The following is an 18,494-nucleotide window of genomic DNA, read 5'->3' as shown; positions in this document are numbered from 1 at the left end:
CTTAGAAGAGCAGCTGAATGAAATGGACTTTATCGTGAAAGGAGCATATAAGATGCACATCAACAAAAGCAAAATGAGGATAATTTAATGTAGCCAAATCAAATCAGGCGATGGTGAGGGAATTAGATTAGAAAATGAGACACTTAAAGTAGTAGATGAGATTTGCTGTTTGGGAAGCAAAATAAATGATGATAGTCGAAGTAGAGAGGATATAAAATGTAGACTGGCAATGGCAAGAAAAGCATTTCGGAAGAAGAAAAATTTGTTAACATAGAGTATTGATTTAAGTGTTAGAAAGTCTTTTCTGCTAGTATTTGTATGGAGTGTAGCCATGTATGGAAGTGAAACATGTACAATAAACAGTTTAGGCAAGAAGAGAATAGAATCTTTTGAAATGTGGTACCATAGAAGAATGTCGAATATTAGATGGGTAGATCATGTAACTAATGAAGAGGTACTGAATAGAATTGGGGAGAAGAGGACTTTGTGGTACAACTTGTCTAGAAGAAGGGATCAGTTGGTAGTACGTGTTCTGAGGTATCAAGGAATCACCAATTTAGTACTGGACAGAAGCATGTGGGGTAAAAATCGTAGAGGGAGACCAGGTGATGAATAAAGTAAGCAGATTCCGAGGGATGTAGGTTGCTGTAGTTATTCAGAGATGAAAAATTGTCTGCTGATACAGATATGACATTTTGGAACCAGACGAGAGAAGGCAGTAGTTATAGTTCAGTAATAATGTACTGCGATGAATGGCTCTTTCTCAAAGTGGGGCTTGAGTGATCTATAGCACATTCCCAAACCTGTCCTCCTTTCCTCCTTTGCAAAGGAACTGAAAGTTTCAAAAACTAGGTGTAGTTCGCCCCGCCACCCACCCTGTTACTTTCAATGTTTGTATTGGCAGTGCTGCGGTATCAACTGCCTAAGGAAGAAAGTGACCAGTCATCATGTCTCTTTGCAATTTCTATAGCGACTGACCTGGGCATTCTCTGTTAGTTGTTTTCAGACTTTTTTTTTTACTAGCAGACAGTTGGAAAGATAGCTCAGAGCTCTGGACATGCTCAGTTGACTAATGAGAATGCATTCTGCGAGTTTCATAATGCCATCCAAAAGAAGGAGGAGGGCTGGAATTGCTTTTATTACACACTAACTTAAAAGATTATTCTAAGATACCTAATGTTACCAGTGGGAGCACTAGCATTGTAACACTTGAAGTTAAAAATTTCGTAAGGTTCTTAAGTTTAGGGAGGGAAGAACACACACTCTCACTGCTATCAATTTCAGGTGTCAACCAGCTTTCTGTACTACCCAGTATTATGTGAACTTTACTGCTTTTCATGAGCACTTTAAATGCTGGCACTTTGTTCAGAGTGCTTCAGCAGTTTACCATTAAGATTTTAAAACTCTCACCTGTAGGAGGCATTTCTTTTGATTTTACACTGACACTTCTGGGTTTTGTACAGCTGTCGTTATGTGGATTGGATCTAGGGTCCCCCCAATCTAAAAAACCCTTGTGTGTACCCCACACACAGTCAGTTACCTGAGTAGCAGCCTCTGATGTGTAGTGCATACCTAACTTATTTAGGGGAATGCTACAGTTCTCAACTCACCGACGCAAGTCCAGGAAGTCTAAACCTAGCTTGTCACAGAACCTTTGAAGTCTCTGGTTCAGTCCTTCCACTCGATTCAGAACCAAGTGGCCATGACCAGTTCTGGGGATATTGCTGCAAATTGTGAGCTTCACTGAAGCTCCACCTGCAAGGCTGGTCTTCATAACGTTCTCTGCTAGTCTCTGGAATGACCTAAGAATGTTCTCTGAGCCCAGACAGCAGGCATCATTTGTTCCGACGTGCAGCACAATCTGCAGTCGGTTGCATCCTGTTCCCTCAGTGGCTGTTGGAATAGCTTCGTCAACATGCTGAATGAGTTCCCCAGGCATACACACTGAGTGCACCTGGTGTCCATTGCTGTCCCTTGCTGCCATTTCCCTAAGGGGTACCATCATTTGCCTTACGTTTGAACTGCCAATGATTAATAGACCCTTACTTGTTTGTGTTTGCCTGCCCATGACACCAGACAAAACAGGTTTCCCCAAAACAGGTGAAGTGAGTCCCACTGGCTCTGTTTCAGTGAAAGACAGCACTTCAGAGTTGTTGGTTATGGGGATCTCAACACCTCGAGTCCTCCCTGGTTCCCATCCACCCTATGCTGGATGCTTAGATCTACCATTGACATGTCATTTGCAGTCAAATGGACAGGTAATGACAGCCTGTACTTTCAGCAGAGATGACAAGATCCACAAGAGAGGATAGTACTTATGAGGTACCTCTGGTATAGGTATCACAGGTACACAATTCTTGGGAGCTCTTCTAACACACTGATCTGCAGCAGCTGCCAATTGTTTAGCAGCAGTCAGGGCAATTTCCGGATGTTTACGTATGTCAGCCAAATCATCCCATGTTTGAGAGCAGCATTCACAGTGGGGCTGCATTATTACAAGACAGTCAACAAATAATTTTAAATTTAGCCCACTGATTGTCTTCTAATTTGTTGAGCAAAAAAGTTGCTGATTCCCTATAAGAACTGAAGCAGATATACAAAAACAAGATTTCTGTAAAGGCAACACAGAAACCTGTGGTAAGAATTACTGGTTTCCTAAAATGTTTTGATGGTCTTTGAAGTTGTTTGCAAACTCGAAAACAGAGTTAATTTACGATAAATGCAGATAATATATAGGGCAACTCCTTTTTAAGGAAAAACTCTTAGTAACACAATATGTTAGTTAGAAAATCTGCTACAGTAACTAAAACACAAACATCAATTTGCTACAGATTGCTTGTTGATTATGCAAAGGATAATGGTAGCTTCCAAAAATTCTCAAAAAAGCACCGTTGTTGATATACAATGAAATTCACAGGTGATGTATTCTTTGGCTGAACTGTAAACAACAAACGCTGATTCGCTACAAAATAAATTATGTATTCAAAACACTCATACCAGTAACTTATGAAAATATAGTTTTGTGAGCACCTGGAAATTTTCAAACTGAGCCATTTCGCACAGAATTGTACAATGAAATAAGAGAAAGATTGTTTCGAACGAAGAGAGGCCTAGTGTTCTGAAAAAGCACATGCTCCAAATGTACCACTTTAAGAATTGCCCCAGGTGGCCAAGGAGACAGTGATGTCAGGAATGTTCTTTTCTGAATACACGATTCTTCTGTCTGGCCTTTTGGTTTTCATTATTCATTGTACTTACACCATCCACTTTGATAAAACTTCTGAGCTACTAGAAGGTAGCCACTTGTCAGAGTTTCACCTATAAGGTGCATAGCTGTGTTCTATTTTCCATTGCTTTTGCACTTCCTGATTTTTGTTTTATATTTGTTGAGCTACACATGCACTTCTCTGTTAATATTTGTTTCATCTGGTGAAGTGCTTTTTGTACTTTGGTTACTACATTTTGATGATTTTTGGTGGTATTTTCTACAGAAAAAATGGACAGGGGGGAAGTAATTGTAAGGTGTGGCTTTGTGCTTCCTCCTACGTGTAACATGTAAAAAGACCATGAACATAAAAGTAAAAAGATTCAAGGTCAGATGGAGGCTTACCAAAATTCGTTCTTGTCATGAGACATTTGCGACATAACTGGAAATGGGAGGGGAGAGTGGTGGTGGTACCCTCCGCCACACACTGTAAGATGGTGTTTGGACTACTGACGTACATGTAGATATGTTTGAAATTGATCTAAAACCTGTAGAATTAACCATGTTCAGTATATTGGAAACCATTTGATATCGAATGAAGCATTATTATTATTATTATTATTATTGTTAGTATTACTACTGCTACTGTGTTGTTACAGTATAATTTCTTGCTTTCAGGAAGGGCACCAGCGGCCACAGTGCCAGGGTTGCCAGAGCATTATGCTCAGATGACAACATACCGATCATGTGCTGCCATATTGGCAGATCCAGGCACAAAGGATGAAATTAAACTCAAGGCAGCCCAAGAAATAAGTGAAAATTTCGAGGTAAGGCACAATGTATTGCATGCACTGCTACTTCCTGTTAAAACAAGTTAAATGATTCTTTTCTCTTGCAGCATTTTTTATAATTTTATTTATTTATTTTTTAAGTTTATATTCATACTCCAGCAAGAAGAAAAACGAACTGGGTAGCTGAACACCTCATTACACATCAGTAATAAATATAAGTGGAATGTGCAGGACCGGATATAGTGTGTATGTGGATGGTTCACTACTCATCAAATAACAGAGATGCTGCACAGTAGACACCTGGAAATCATGATAAATTATTGCTTAGCTAGGTACCGCTAAAAGAAAATTGAGAAACACCTGTGTTGCATCCTGCTGTTTACAGACTACCTGAGGTGGCTGTTGGGCAAATTTAATAAATGTGGAATAGGTAAAAAGGAAGAACATGACAAGAATGGGCTGAGAGAGGCATGCTAGTGTGGAATGTGTGTATTCATGCAGGGGATATGGCTGGCATATACTCTGGGAGCCTGGAACTGCTGTGAAAAACATTGAGAAAAAAAAAGTACAGGCGGAAGATGGGGAATCTAAAGCAAGGGAACAAAATGTGATAAGGTTACAATGAATGAGCAAGATTGGAGGGTGGGAACAGGTGGAGGCAGATTAATGGTAGGGGTTGTTAAGACTCTTTTGGCTAAGTTCAAACGGTATGACAGACTGGTACTTTCACTCAAATATCTCATATTCTGTGTGCAATGTTTTTATCAGCTACTTTATCCAATGCAACTGATGACTAGGCCGTCACATCTTACATCTGCCAGTACTTTGTACCTTCTAAATTCCTCAGGAGCTCTTATGCATAACTTGCTGAGAACTAGCAGTCCTGCTCCTTCCTTTGGCGTAGGAACTGGTAAAGATAACTATTGCAGGTGTAGAACATAATATTTTCTTTTGTATGTTCAGGACCAGAGCTGAAATGAATTTCTCATGGGGCGTTATATAAATCCTAACATTGTGTTTGCTTATATTGTGCATTTACATTATTGTGTGTACTTCAGAATGACCAATGGGTCAGAATTAATTAATCACTGAAAATGATTAACAGAATAAAGGTTGTACATTAGGGTGAGGGGAGGTGGGGCAGAGGGTGTTCTGCTTTGAGTAAATGTAATTAAGTATGGTTGGAAACAATGTCTACTTACTGCGAGTACACTAGTTTTATTGGCTACCGTTAGAATGGCCCGTGCATAACCTAACGTTTTGGCCTGACTTGGCATAACATCATAGGGGTTGGTAACGCATGGGCACTTTAAAGCTCATATGTAGACTTTATTCTCAGACTCTTGTCAATAAGTTGACAAGTTAGCCAATAAGATATAGATGTGTGAAATAACTGGATAAAGCCAATGGGAGTAATGATTTTGACAAAACCAAAGGATTTATTTTAAAGCAAATAAATGTGCATGGAATGTTATCTGCACAAGTGGAAATGGTAGCTTTACATGAATTGTAAGTCAAATGAGCTACATTGTTGCTGTGTGGTGTATGCTCTGTATGTCCACAACACAACAAATAATGTGTTTCCGACCATCACTGTCTCAATGAAATTGGTTGTGGACCCACTATCACCAGTTTGTCTGATTCCAAAGGTTTGAGACACCCTTTATGTAAGGCCAGTTTGGACAATGAGTGACCTGCTCTTTAGTTGGAATATATCTTCTTTCATGTTTTATTCATTGCAATTTGTGCACCCATGGCAGTTATTTACACAATTTTTATTAATGGGTAGTTACATAACTTACCTATCAAGCATATAAAATAGTAAATTGTGGGTACTTGTCCATTTGGGTACTTGTCCACTAGGAAGATTAGGTGAGGATAAGGGAAACTCGTGCTATCTTCATAATGTGTGATAATGTGGAGGATTTACAGTATTGGCATCTTGGCACATAAACTTGTTTGTAATTTTTTGTGCACATGTGTGGTTTGAAAGATAGCTTGTTGTGGCGTTTACTAACATTGTCAGCCTTGTTTTCACGCTTCATAATTGCTCCAGTGGTACACTCGTTACTAATTTTAACACCTGTTGTAATTCAGACAATTGTATCTTCCTTAAAATTGAATCTAGAAAAGTGCTTGATTTTGCAGTGAGCTCATTCCATCACTGCAGTTTTTCTGGTTTACTTGATTTGTCTGTATCAAACAGTGGAAAATCCAGGGTGGAATGTAATAATTAAGAGTGTGGCTTCAGCAGCCAGAGGCTGGAGTTGTCTGTGAGTTGTGTCTGTGAGTTGTGTTTGCATTTGTGTATGTTTGTGTGTGTCTGTTGTCTATTTTGGCCTTGATGGCCGAAAGCTTATATTGTGACAGTCCTTTTGTTGTGCCTATCTGTGACTAAGAAACTTTCATTGATTTACCTGTATAATGTTTGAGGGTCTGTAGTGTAGTTTCATTGAAGATATAAAAATGATCTCTCGTTTCTTCCATCTTAGCTATCATTGAGTTGTCTCACCATTCAGTCAAGCTGCACATGCTCCGGCCTTGGTAGAAAACTTCACATTCCGGCACTTGGCCACCAGCCTGCCTGCCTTTGTTGCCTGTCTGGCTAGCTGGGATGAGCTATCAAAACTGTTGCTCTGTGTGATGGCTTCTCGTAATGTCTCATTGCTGGTACAAATCTTTCCACAATGCGGCAGTGTGTGCACTGTTCGTAAAATTTTGCTACAGATTAGACTGTGTAACAGGCTGAGAATTATACAGAGAACCTTGTCTTTAGCAGGCAATGCTCTTAAACGCCCTCTCACAGAAAGCGAAAACATATGTGGATGAGGAATTGGTAAAATCACAGTGTGGAATTCCACATTTCATTACATAGCAAAGCATGAGGTGTATCTGGCATGTCCATTTTTGCCTTGTGGAGAGGAACATGACCAATGAGATGCAGCAACAGTTTTATGTCACAAGCAGAACTTAGGAGACATTGTATTCTACAGAGTTAAACTCCTTTTTTTTTTTTTTTTTGTAAAAAATATTATAGAGTACGTGGCATAAAAAAAAGCAGTTTCAAAGCCTCAGATCATTGATGCTGTCTTGAAGTCATGAAAATGCATCATTTTAAGAACGATTTGTTATAATAAACTTACAGGACACTACATAAGTATATCGTTTCAATGCTACAGCACAATGATGACCTATCGAATAAGTGTTGTTTTGGGTACAATTTGTCATAATGAAATATCAAATAATGACATTAGTAGATACAACCATTACACAATATATATCATGTAACTGAGGTGATGTACTCGTGTCCAAGCATAATGTGGTTGATAGTGTCATGAACTATGAAGAGAAAGGCAGCAGGTTCGCATGTAGCTTGTTCTGTGTTATCTACAATAGTCGATGTTCTTTATTATATCTGACGTTCTTGTTGCATAGATCAATGGCTGGAATGTTTCCCAGTGGTCAAAAGTCTTAATGTGACTGCCGTTCTGTGTCAGCAAGTAAACACAGGTTACACACTGGAAGTTTTCGCTATTACAAAACTTTGTGTAAAATACATGTGCGCGCGCATCTCCTGTTTCATTCAAATGAAATTGCAAAATGATTCCTGAGCTTCAAACCTATGGTGGACACTATTCTTCAACAGTAGTCAGTTTAAAACTGAAAATGAGATGGAGTTTCAACTGTGTTAACAAACAATTTCTCGTAGTATGTATCTCAGATCGTTGTACAGCATTATGTAGTGTTCAAGTACCAGCAGTTCACTGTTCGAGCCATTAATGAGCCCAGAATCTCCTCCTCGATTTTCTCCACTCTTCTTTGACAATCACTAACAGAGTGAACGCAGCTAAAGTATATTACGCATGTCCATATTGGCACAGAAGCTGAGTGTTTTGCATGCCAGGTGCTGCCAAGAACTGCCGCTCAAGAGTGCTGTGGTCACCAATCATGCTGAGGAGCATGTTCTGAGAGATGTAGCGGGTCATTTCATAGCATGCAGCAGCCATGACAGATGCCACAACTGGTGTGCTTCAAGATGGTAAAAATTTTCCTGTGTGAGGATGACTTTACAGACTGCGCTTTCCAGGTCAGACTCATGACCCTCCCCCACAGCTTCCGAGGATGTTTGTCAGCCATAATTGAGTTGGCGTTAACTTGATCCCTGAGAGTTGCTGTGTGCTGGGCATGGCAGCTTTGTGTGCCTGTCTCGACCAATAACCTAATGCGATTCTGTAAATGACTCTGTGGCAGTGCCTCATTGTTGTCACAGCGCTGTAGTCAGTGACTGTTTTCACCTGCAACTGTCGATGCTTTGTGGCTGAAAGCTGACAACAACACTGTGAGCTGTCAGGGCTATTCTTACGCTGTCTCAACTAAAGGTATACAACAGGGCTTCAGTGAACTTAAGTAAAAAAGAGGTGCTGGCTGGCTTGAAGCTGTGAGTGTGGTAAGGGAGCTATACCGGGATAGTTTAGCCAGTAACAGAATCGCCTCTAAAAACAAGGCTCTGGCTTTGAGTCGTAGTTTGGTGCAGAGCTTTAAAAGCCCTGGAAGTTTTCATTTATTTATACCGTTGTGGCTAAGCAGATTGGCGCACAGAGATATTCAGTCACCGTAAACACTGGCTTATGAGACTCATCTGGGCAAGGCAATAATGACATCAGCAGTGATGATATTTGAATAACTAAGGTGCTTGAAATGGCATCAGAGATAAGGAAAGTTCCTATTTTTAGTTTATCCATTCTGTATCTCTTAATGACATACCACAGAACTACAAAACTAACCTTCAACAACATTGGAAAAGACAGAACCACCACCAGAGGTTGTCTACAAGTCTTGTTGCAGTGTAGGTTTATGGACTGTATGATAAGTCATTATTTAGCTTGCCTTCTCTCGTAATTGCTTTTATAGACTATCTGATTCTACTAACTAAATGAAGAAACACCCTTTAAACTGAGAACATCTGTAACACAGAACCACAAAAAATTCAGATTCAGTAAACAGAAATCAAAAGTTAGACTCATCACAAGGAAAAGGTGATGTCACTCACAAAAAAATACTTTATCATTTATCTTAAGAATAAAGAACTTCTACAGGTACATTATCTAAAATATCAGTATGTTATAATTGATGATAGGTTTGTAATAAACAAACCCATTCAGCACAAGACAAATAGATGTACAGCTTTAATTAAAGCATATTAAAAATCTGGCAGACTCAATTGAGGTTTATGCACTGAACCAGTAAGAGTTATTTATAAAGGAGCAGTATTCCCTAAGTGAATAAAAGCACTGAAATGACAATACAACTGCACTAAAATTAGTAGAGCACAGTGATTAATGGATTTAAAGATAGTGAAAGCATATGGGACAACACCCAATGAATCACTATGCATTTTATCAGGCCTTGCGCCCATAACTTTAAATATAAAAGAAATGGTCAATTGTTTTAATGTAGTCTAATCTAAACAAGCCAGACTGACGGTATCCATTTGTGGGGTCCTGCCCACTCGTCTCATATAGGGTGCCTAAGGGATTGTTGTGTTCTTGGAATGCTGTACAATAATTCAGCCAAATCACATTAATAGGTTTTATTACAAATAAGGAGACTGACAATACTTAACTTTGCATTTACAACGGTGTCACAAGCGATGGGCGTCATGCAAACAAGTAATGTTCTTTGCTATAGGCAATGTCCATGTAAGCAACGAATATGGATCACTAATAACTGCTGTCATAGTGTTGGTCTACAAGTTCCTGTCTAGTACTGTCTGCCTAGGCTGGCAGGAGTGGCGCTTATATTCTCCTCGGCTAGAGGACGCTCCCGCCGTGGCGCGGTCCTAATCAGCGCAACATTGGCCGACGTCGTCTCACCACCTTTTCTGCTCTTGCATTCTTCGTCTTCGTTCCGGCACTTGTGGTTATGCCAAAACACTATTACTCTAGAATACAGTAGTTGGTGTAATACAGCAGACTATTAAAGAATGATTGGGAAACAAGATGAACTACTACCATGTTGAAGTAAACACAAATGGGAGGAATTATATGACAGAGTGGGGTCAGAGAAAGCAATATTTATCAAGCAGCAGCTCACTCACTAATTACAGCTCAGATTGGATAATCATATAATCAAGCCGAACAATATTTGTGTTTCTAAATACGATTGAGTAAGTGATCACTAATGAATATTGACAGATTTGTTGTAACACTGTATTCGTTATGAAATCCAAAGCATCATAACTTCTTGGTTGAAGCAGTATGCTGTAGAATCAGAAGATTGCAGTCAGCAGTTAGATTTTGTATAGATTTGAGCTCATACAAGGATGCAGGGCAGTGAACTAATCGATAATCTAACTGAGGTAGCAGGTCGATCACAAAGAACACTAAGCTGCAGCAAAATACTTATAACTGCAATAAAGAAAAACGTAAGATAAAGATAAATGATAAGAGTGGAGAAACAGATTAGAGATTGTGTGGCAACAAACTAAAAATGGGGGAAACATGAAAGCCTATTTTCCTTTTATCTGCCAACATCTAATAATTAAGCTGCCGCTATCACTGAACTTCACAGTCATGTTAACAGACCATGGATAATTGAAATGGTTCAGAATAATTGAAAAGTACTGTACACATGCACTGGAGGATGCCAAACTGTTGACCAGCTGCTTTAGCCTGCAGTAACTTCACGAAAGAGACATTCCTAGGAAGCAATTAACTAAAAAGGGGCATCAATGGCACAGTCAGTAAATTGAAACTGATACTTATATGACTTTTGTAATTCAATAAGATTCCCAGTTGTATGATAATCCTTTGGTGTCAACTGTGAAAAACCCGGATCTATGCCCAGTGAGTATCATATTTGTAATTGTAGCTCAAAACAAAGATTTGTAGATGAAGGTATAAATGTATTATTTCAGTAAATTGTAAAGTCTCTATATATTCTAATTTAGTGTTTGGAAAGAAATGTACCTGATACAATCATATGAGCTGTATTACCTTTGTTAATCTGCAGTTCTGCAGATAAAATTTTAAGTTAACCTTCGCACATGTAACATTAAAGCTAATGGAGCACGTTAAATAAATAACAAATAACCTCCAACCAATTTAGGAACTTCGAAACTCATCCGCTCTCTTTAACTTTCCTTCGTACTCTATGGATGATATCAGACTTCTAAACTCTTTCCTCTTAGTCCATAGACGGAGGATGTGATGGTGCTGAAAAGCTCTATTTTTTGTGTGGAGTGTTTTTGTACTTCTATAGTATAAAAATTATAGAAGTTACTTAACTGTTAATAAAATCTGTATGAATGGTACAGGCATAATATTTAATTTATTTATATTCTTGTTTGGGCCTTGCTGGTCCAAACAGGGTGTAACAAATTACATTTTAGAATTTTGCTTTAGTGTTTCTTTGTGCCATTACCATTTTTGTTCACTCAAAATGCACTCGTTTTATACCCTCAACCAAGTATTTCCAGTCATCTAGGGTTTTTTCAGGTTGAGCAATTGCCCAGTTGTAATCGCATCTAAAAATTTTCTTTCGTATATTTCCTACTGTGTTATCTGTGCTTCTTTCAGAGTGTCATTTACTGCTGTAGTCCATTTTAAAGTCTCAGTTGTAGCTTCAATGTGTGTGTTTTGAATGTTAATGTTACGATCTTGCTTAGAATACATAAGTACGTTAGCATTTTATTTATTGTTTTATTTTTTAAGACTATCCTGATGCATCCTGCTTACCAGTCATTCCTTGACTATACACTGAAGATATTTATAAAAATCCTTCAGGAAGGGGAAACACATTTTATAGCAGAGTACAGTATTCAGGTAAGTGGAATGTATATTTTCTTGTTTCCTGTCGGTCAGTGGTCAGTTTTGACTATGTTGGCAATAATTGACTTATTGTATTCGTTATTTGTAGCAAGTGCGGAAACTTATATTGGAAGTTATACACAGGCTTCCAACAAATGAAGTTTTGAGGCCATATGTGAAGTCTATAATCTCGTTGATGATGCGGCTTCTGGAGATTGAAAATGAAGAGAACGTTTTGGTGTGTTTGAGGATAATTATTGAACTGCATAAACAGTATCGCCCTGTGTTTAATGCAGAAGTAAGTGGTATGCTGGGCTTAAACAATTGAAGGCAATCATAATTGTATCACAATCTCAAGTAAATAGTTTTACACATTCACTGATAAGTCTTAACTTACTATATAGTTATCAAATTCTTTTCTAGATTCAGAATTTTTTACACTTTGTTAAATCTATATATCGAGAACTACCAAACCATATGCCAAAAATTTTTGAACCTCGTGCTGCGATAAGAGTTTCTGACATATCGGAAATCAATGTGGAGGCACTACTGAAGGAAACATTTACAATGACTGTCATCCAGTGTGACAAGAAGTCAGATGACATGACTGTTACGGTAAGATATGTCGTGCTCTTTCAATTTTGTGATGTTTTATTTCTCTCTCTCTCTCTCTCTCTCTCTCTCTCTCTTTCTCTTTCCTGCTTTTTTTTGTGTGTGTGTGGGGGGGGGGGGGGGGGAGGAAGAGTTGCAAACCCTATGTCTTCGCAAGAAACTAAACTTTGCATTGAGGGATTTACGTTGGGTTCGGAAGGAGATGTGTAGGTTACTGTAAAATTAGCTGTTCATCTGCCCTATAGGAGGAGGAGGAGATTAGTGTTTAATGTCGCGTCGACAAGCTCAGATTAGGGAAGGATGGAGAAGGAAAGTGGCTGTTCCCTTTCTAAGGAACCATACTGGCATGTGCATTAAGCAATTTCTAGGGAAATCACGGAAAACCTAAATTGGGATGGCCAGACACAGGTTTGAACCGTTGTCTTCTCGAATGCAAGTCTAGTATTCTAATGCTAACCATTGCACTACCCCGCTTGGTCATCTGCCCTATAATGTTTATTTATTTGGATTATTACTACTACTACTACTACTACTACTACTACTACTATTATTATTATTATTATTATTATTATTAAAAATACATTACTTCTTACATATATTAATACAGCCAGTTTTTTTATACATTATTTTACAGCTCTTAAACTCAGCCATTTAAATTTCATTAAGTGAATAGAGACACTTTTCAATTAAGAATTCTTTTATTTTGATTTGAATTGCTTTTTATTATTGTTTTTCATGGACTCTGGCGGTTTATTATATCATATCAGTCCATTAGTATATGGGCTCTGGTCCATCATTTTTAATCTTGTTCTTTTTCAGTAGTAATTCTCTGTGGACCTGGTGTTGTGGTCACGTTAAACATTACATTTAGTTACTTCAGTTTTCTGTGAGACAAAAAAAGTAATTAATTTATAAAGATACAAAGTGTATATGGTGAAGTACTTGTGTTATCTGAAAACATCACTTCAAGAGTCTTTATAGTCTAAGCCATGCATAATCCTTAACCCTCTTTTTTTGTAGCAATAGTACTCTGTTAAGGTGAATGTCTACAGCACAACCCCATATTTCTATACATTAGCTAAGATGATGATAGATTGTCCCATAATACACAGTTTTAAGCATGTGGGTGGGCACCATTTTGGGCAGTTGGCTAAGAAGATACAGCCCATTGTTGACATACAGCGTTTATGTGGCTAATCCACCAGATGTTTGAATCCAGATGGTCCTCTAGAAATTTACACTCATTTGCTTCCGCTGCCACTATGCTGAATACCTCATTTAATTTATGCGTGAGTAGTGTGAGCCGGCCGGAGTGGCCGAGCGGTTAAAGGCGCTGCAGTCTGGAACCGCACGACTGCTACGGTCGCAGGTTCGAATCCTGCCTCGGGCATGGATGTGTGTGATGTCCTTAGGTTAGTTAGGTTTAAGTAGTTCTAAGTTCTAGGGGACTGATGACCTTAGAAGTTAAGTCCCATAGTGCTCAGAGCCATTTGAACCATTTTTTTGAGTAGTGTGAGCTGCCAGTTGTAAATATTAGCATCTGGGATTTATTTACATTGGCCTTTACTCTTTGTGCATGAAAATATGAACTTAATTCTAGTATCCCAATACTTGCTGCTTCCCCCCATGAACCACGGACCTTGGCGTTGGTGGGGAGGCTTGCGTGCCTCATCGATGCAGATAGCCCACGCCTACTGCAGTAGTACAAGTTTATATGCAACTAGCTCTGCAGATGACGAAGAAATTGATAAAATGTATGAGGAGCTAAAAGAAAATATTCAAATAGTGAAGGGAGACGAAAATTTAATAGTCACGGGTGACTGGAATTCAAGCGTAGGAAAAGGGAGAGAAGGAAACTTAGTAGGTGAATATCGATTGGGGCTAAGAAATGAAAGAGGAAGCCGTCTGGTAGAATTTAATCATAGCTAACACTTGGTTTAAGAATCATGAAAGAAGGTTGTATGCATGAAAGAACCCTGGAGATACTAAAAGGTATCATATAGATTATATAATGGTAAGACAGATTTAGGAACCAGGTTTTAAATTGTAAGACATTTCCAGGGGCAGATGTGGACTCTGACCACAATCTGTTGGTTATGAACTGTAGATTAAAACTGAAGAAACTGCAAAAAGGTGGGAATTCAAGGAGATGGGACCTGGATAAACTGAAAGAACAGGAGGTTGTACAGAGTTTCAGGGAGAGCATAAGGGAACAATTGTCACAAATGGGGGAAAGAAATACATTAGAAGAAGAATGGGTAGCTCTGAGGGATGAAGTAGTGAAAGCAGCAGAGGATCAAGTAGGTAAAAAGACGAGGGCTAGTAGAAATCCTTGGGTAACAGAAGAAATATTGAATTTAATTGATGAAAGGAGAAAATACAAAAATGCAGTAAATGAAGCAGGAAAAAAGGAATACATACGTCTCAAAAATGAGATCGACAGGAAGTGCAAAATGGCTAAGCAGGGATGGCTAGAGGACAAATGCCTACAGGAAAATTAAAGAGACCTTTGGAGAAAAGAGAACTACTTGTCAAGAGCTCAGATGGAAACCCAGTTCTAAGCAAAGACGGGAAAGCAGAAAGGTGGAGGGAGTATATAGAGAGTCTATATAAGGGTGATGTACTTGGGGACAATATTATGGAAATGGAAGAGTATGTAGATGAAGATGAAATGGGAGATATGATAGTGCGTGAAGAGTTTGACAGAGCACTGAAAGACCTGAGTCGAAACAAGGCCTGGGAGTAGACAACATTCCATTACAACTACTGTCAGGCTTGGGAGAGCCAGTCCTGACAAAACTCTACCATCTGGTGAGCAAGATGTATGAGAGAGGCGAAATACCCTCAGACTTCAAGAAGAATATAATAATTCCAATCCCAAGAAAGCAGGTGTTGACAGATGTGAAAATTGCCGAACTATCAGTTTAATAAGTCACAGCTGCAAAATACTAACGCGAATTCTTTACAGACGAATGGAAAAACTGATAGAAGCCGACCTCGGGGAAGATCAGTTTGGATTCCGTAGAAATATTGGAACACGTGAGGCAATACTGACCCTACGACTTATCTTAGAAGAAAGATTAAGGAAAGGCAAACCGACGTTTCTAGCATTTGTAGACTTAGAGAAAGCTTTTGACAATGTTGACTGGAATACTCTCTTTCAAATTCTGAAGGTGGCAGGGGTAAAATACAGGGAGCGAAAGGCTATTTACAATTTGTACAGAAAGCAGATGGCAGTTATAAGAGTCGAGGGGTATGAAAGGGAAGCAGTGGTTGGGAAGGGAGTGAGACAGGGTTGTAGCCTATCCCCGATGTTATTCAATCTGTATATTGAGCAAGCGGTAAAGGAAACAAAAGAAAAGTTCGGAGTAGGTATTAAAATTCATGGAGAAGAAGTAAAAACTTTGAGGTTCGCCGATGACATTGTAATTCTGTCAGAGACAGCAAAGGACTTGGAAGAGCAGTTGAATGGAATGGATAGTGTCTTGAAAGGAGGGTATAAGATGAACATCAACAAAAGCAAAACGAGGGTAATGGAATGTAGTCGAATTAAGTCGGGTGATGCTGTGGGGATTAGATTAGGAAATGAGACACTAAAATAGTAAAGGAGTTTTGCTATTTGGGGAGCAAAATAACTGATGATGGTCGAAGTAGAGAGGATATAAAATGTAGACTGGCAATGGCAAGGAAAGTGTTTCTGAAGAAGAAAAATTTGTTAACATCGAGTATAGATTTAAGTGTCAGGATGTCGTTTCTGAAAGTATTTGTATGGAGTGTAGCCATGTATGGAAGTGAAACATGGACGATAAATAGTTTGGACAGGAAGAGAATAGAAGCTTTCAAAATGTGGTGCTACAGAAGAATGCTGAAGATTAGATGGGTAGATCACATAACTAATGAGGAGGTATTTAATAGAATTGGGGAGAAGAGGAGCTTGTGGCACAACTTGACTAGAAGAAGGGATCGGTTGGTAGGACATGTTCTGAGGCATCAAGGGATCACCAATTTAGTACTGGAGGGCAACGTGGAGGGTAAAAATCATAGAGGGAGACCAAGAGATGAATACACTAAGCAGATTCAGAAGGATGTAGGCTGCAGTAGGTACTGGGAGATGAAGAAGCTTGCACAGGATAGAGTAGTGTGGAGAGCTGCATCAAACCAGTCTCAGGACTGAAGACCACAACAACAACAACAACAATACTTGCTGAAAATTTCAGTTCCTCACTGCCTTTACCGTGAAATAAAACAAGGTGTAATTTACAATGTGTGAGTTAATGGGGTGTGCGACATCATTGATATATGCTAAAAAGAGGAAAAGTCCAAGAATTGAACCTGGAGGAACTCCCTGTGTCACTGTTTCACTTGTGGATTTAAAAGTTAAAATCTTATTGGCGATTTGATGGGTAAGTTTGGTACACTGTTTCTGGTTCATGAGATAGGTGAGTAGAAGTTTCATTGATGCATCACTGATATACTGTATGTCCGCATTACTGAGTCAAAAGCTTTGCTCAGGTCCAGGAATATTCTGGCTGTGTGCATACATACCCCATTCTATATTGCTAAAAACTAAGGTGATGTGACTTACCAAACAAAAGCACTGGCAGGTCGATAGACACACAAACAAACACAAACATACACACAAAATTCAAGCTTTCGCAACCAACGGTTGCTTTATCAGGAAAGAGGGAAGGAGAGGGAAAGACGAAAGGATGTGGGTTTTAAGGGAGAGTGTAAGGAGTCATTCCAGTCCCGGGAGCGGAAGGACTTACCTTAGGGGGGAAAAAGGACAGGTATACACTCGCGCGCGCACACACACACATATCCATCTGCACATAAACAGACACAAGCAGACATTTGTAAAGGCAAAGAGTTTGGGCAGAGATGTCAGTCGAGGCGGAAGTAAAGAGGCAAAGATGTTGTTGAAAGACAGGTGAGGTATGAGCGGCAGAAACTTGAAATTAGCGGAGGTTGAGGCCTGGCGGATAACGAGAAGAGAGGATATACTGAAGGGCAAGTTCCCATCCCCGGAGTTCTGACAGGTTGGTGTTAGTGGGAAGTATCCAGATAACCCGGACGGTGTAACACTGTGCCAAGATGTGCTGGCCGTGCACCAAGGCATGTTTAGGCACAGGGTGATCGTCATTACCAACAAACACTGCCTGCCTGTGTCCATTCATGTGAATGGACAGTTTGTTGCTGTCATTCCCACATAGAAAGCTTCACAGTGTAGGCAGGTCAGTTGGTAAATGACATGGATGCTTTCACACGTGGCTCTGCCTTTGATCGTGTACACTTTCTGGGTTACAGGACTGGAGTAGGTGGTGGTGGGAGGGTGCATGGGACAGGTTTTACACCGGTGGTGGTTACAAGGGTAGGAGCCAGAGGGTAGGGAAGGTGGTTTGGGGATTTCATAGGGATGAACTAACAGGTTACGAAGGTTAGGTGGACGGCGGAAAGACACTCTTTGTGGAGTGGGGAGGATTTCATGAAGGATGGATCTCATTTCAGGGCAGGATTTGAGGAAGTCGTATCCCTGCTGGAGAGCCACATTCAGAGTCTGGTCCAGTGCCGGAAAGTATCCTGTCACAAGTGGGGCACTTTTGTGGTTCTTCTGTGGGAGGTTCTGGGTTTGAGGGGATGAGGAAGTGGCTCTGGTTATTTGCTCCTGTACCAGGTCGGGAGGGTAGTTGCGGGATGTGAAAGCTGTTTTCAGGTTGTTGGTGTAATGGTTCAGGGATTCCGGACTGGAGCAGATTCGTTTGCCACGAAGACCTAGGCTGTAGGGAAGGGACCGTTTGATGTGGAATGGGTGGCAGCTGTCATAATGGAGGTACTGTTGCTTGTTGGTGGGTGTGATGTGGACGGACGTTTATTTTTAAGGCATTTGGGTATATGTTTTCAGTAATACTTCAGTTGAAAAGGTAGGTAAGGGTTTTAGTTATTTCATTGGCACATTTCTTTAATACCACACTTGAGATATCATGCCATCCAGATGAATGCTTTTTCTTTAGCTTGTGTATTGTGTTAAATATTTCCTGTTGATTCACCTGCATAAATTTGAGCTCTATACCATCCATG

The 18,494-nt window shown here is 39.6% G+C and overlaps 1 protein-coding gene across 1 annotated transcript in view; it reads left to right on the top strand.

Moving 5' to 3' along the window:
* LOC126240282 (transformation/transcription domain-associated protein) overlaps positions 1–18,494 on the top strand; it is a 491,514-nt gene that overhangs the window by 61,577 nt on the left and 411,443 nt on the right. Inside the window, exons 3-6 of the mRNA XM_049947913.1 lie at positions 3,884–4,032; positions 11,709–11,819; positions 11,914–12,102; positions 12,228–12,419. Coding sequence (XP_049803870.1) covers positions 3,884–4,032; positions 11,709–11,819; positions 11,914–12,102; positions 12,228–12,419 — 641 coding nt within the window. The remainder of the gene's footprint in view (positions 1–3,883; positions 4,033–11,708; positions 11,820–11,913; positions 12,103–12,227; positions 12,420–18,494) is intronic.

This window comes from Schistocerca nitens, chromosome 1 (genome assembly GCF_023898315.1).
Source record: "Schistocerca nitens isolate TAMUIC-IGC-003100 chromosome 1, iqSchNite1.1, whole genome shotgun sequence".
Classification (NCBI taxonomy): domain Eukaryota; kingdom Metazoa; phylum Arthropoda; class Insecta; order Orthoptera; family Acrididae; genus Schistocerca; species Schistocerca nitens.
The sequence above is the reverse complement of the archived record's forward strand: the minus strand, read 5'-3'. Positions and strand labels throughout refer to the sequence as shown.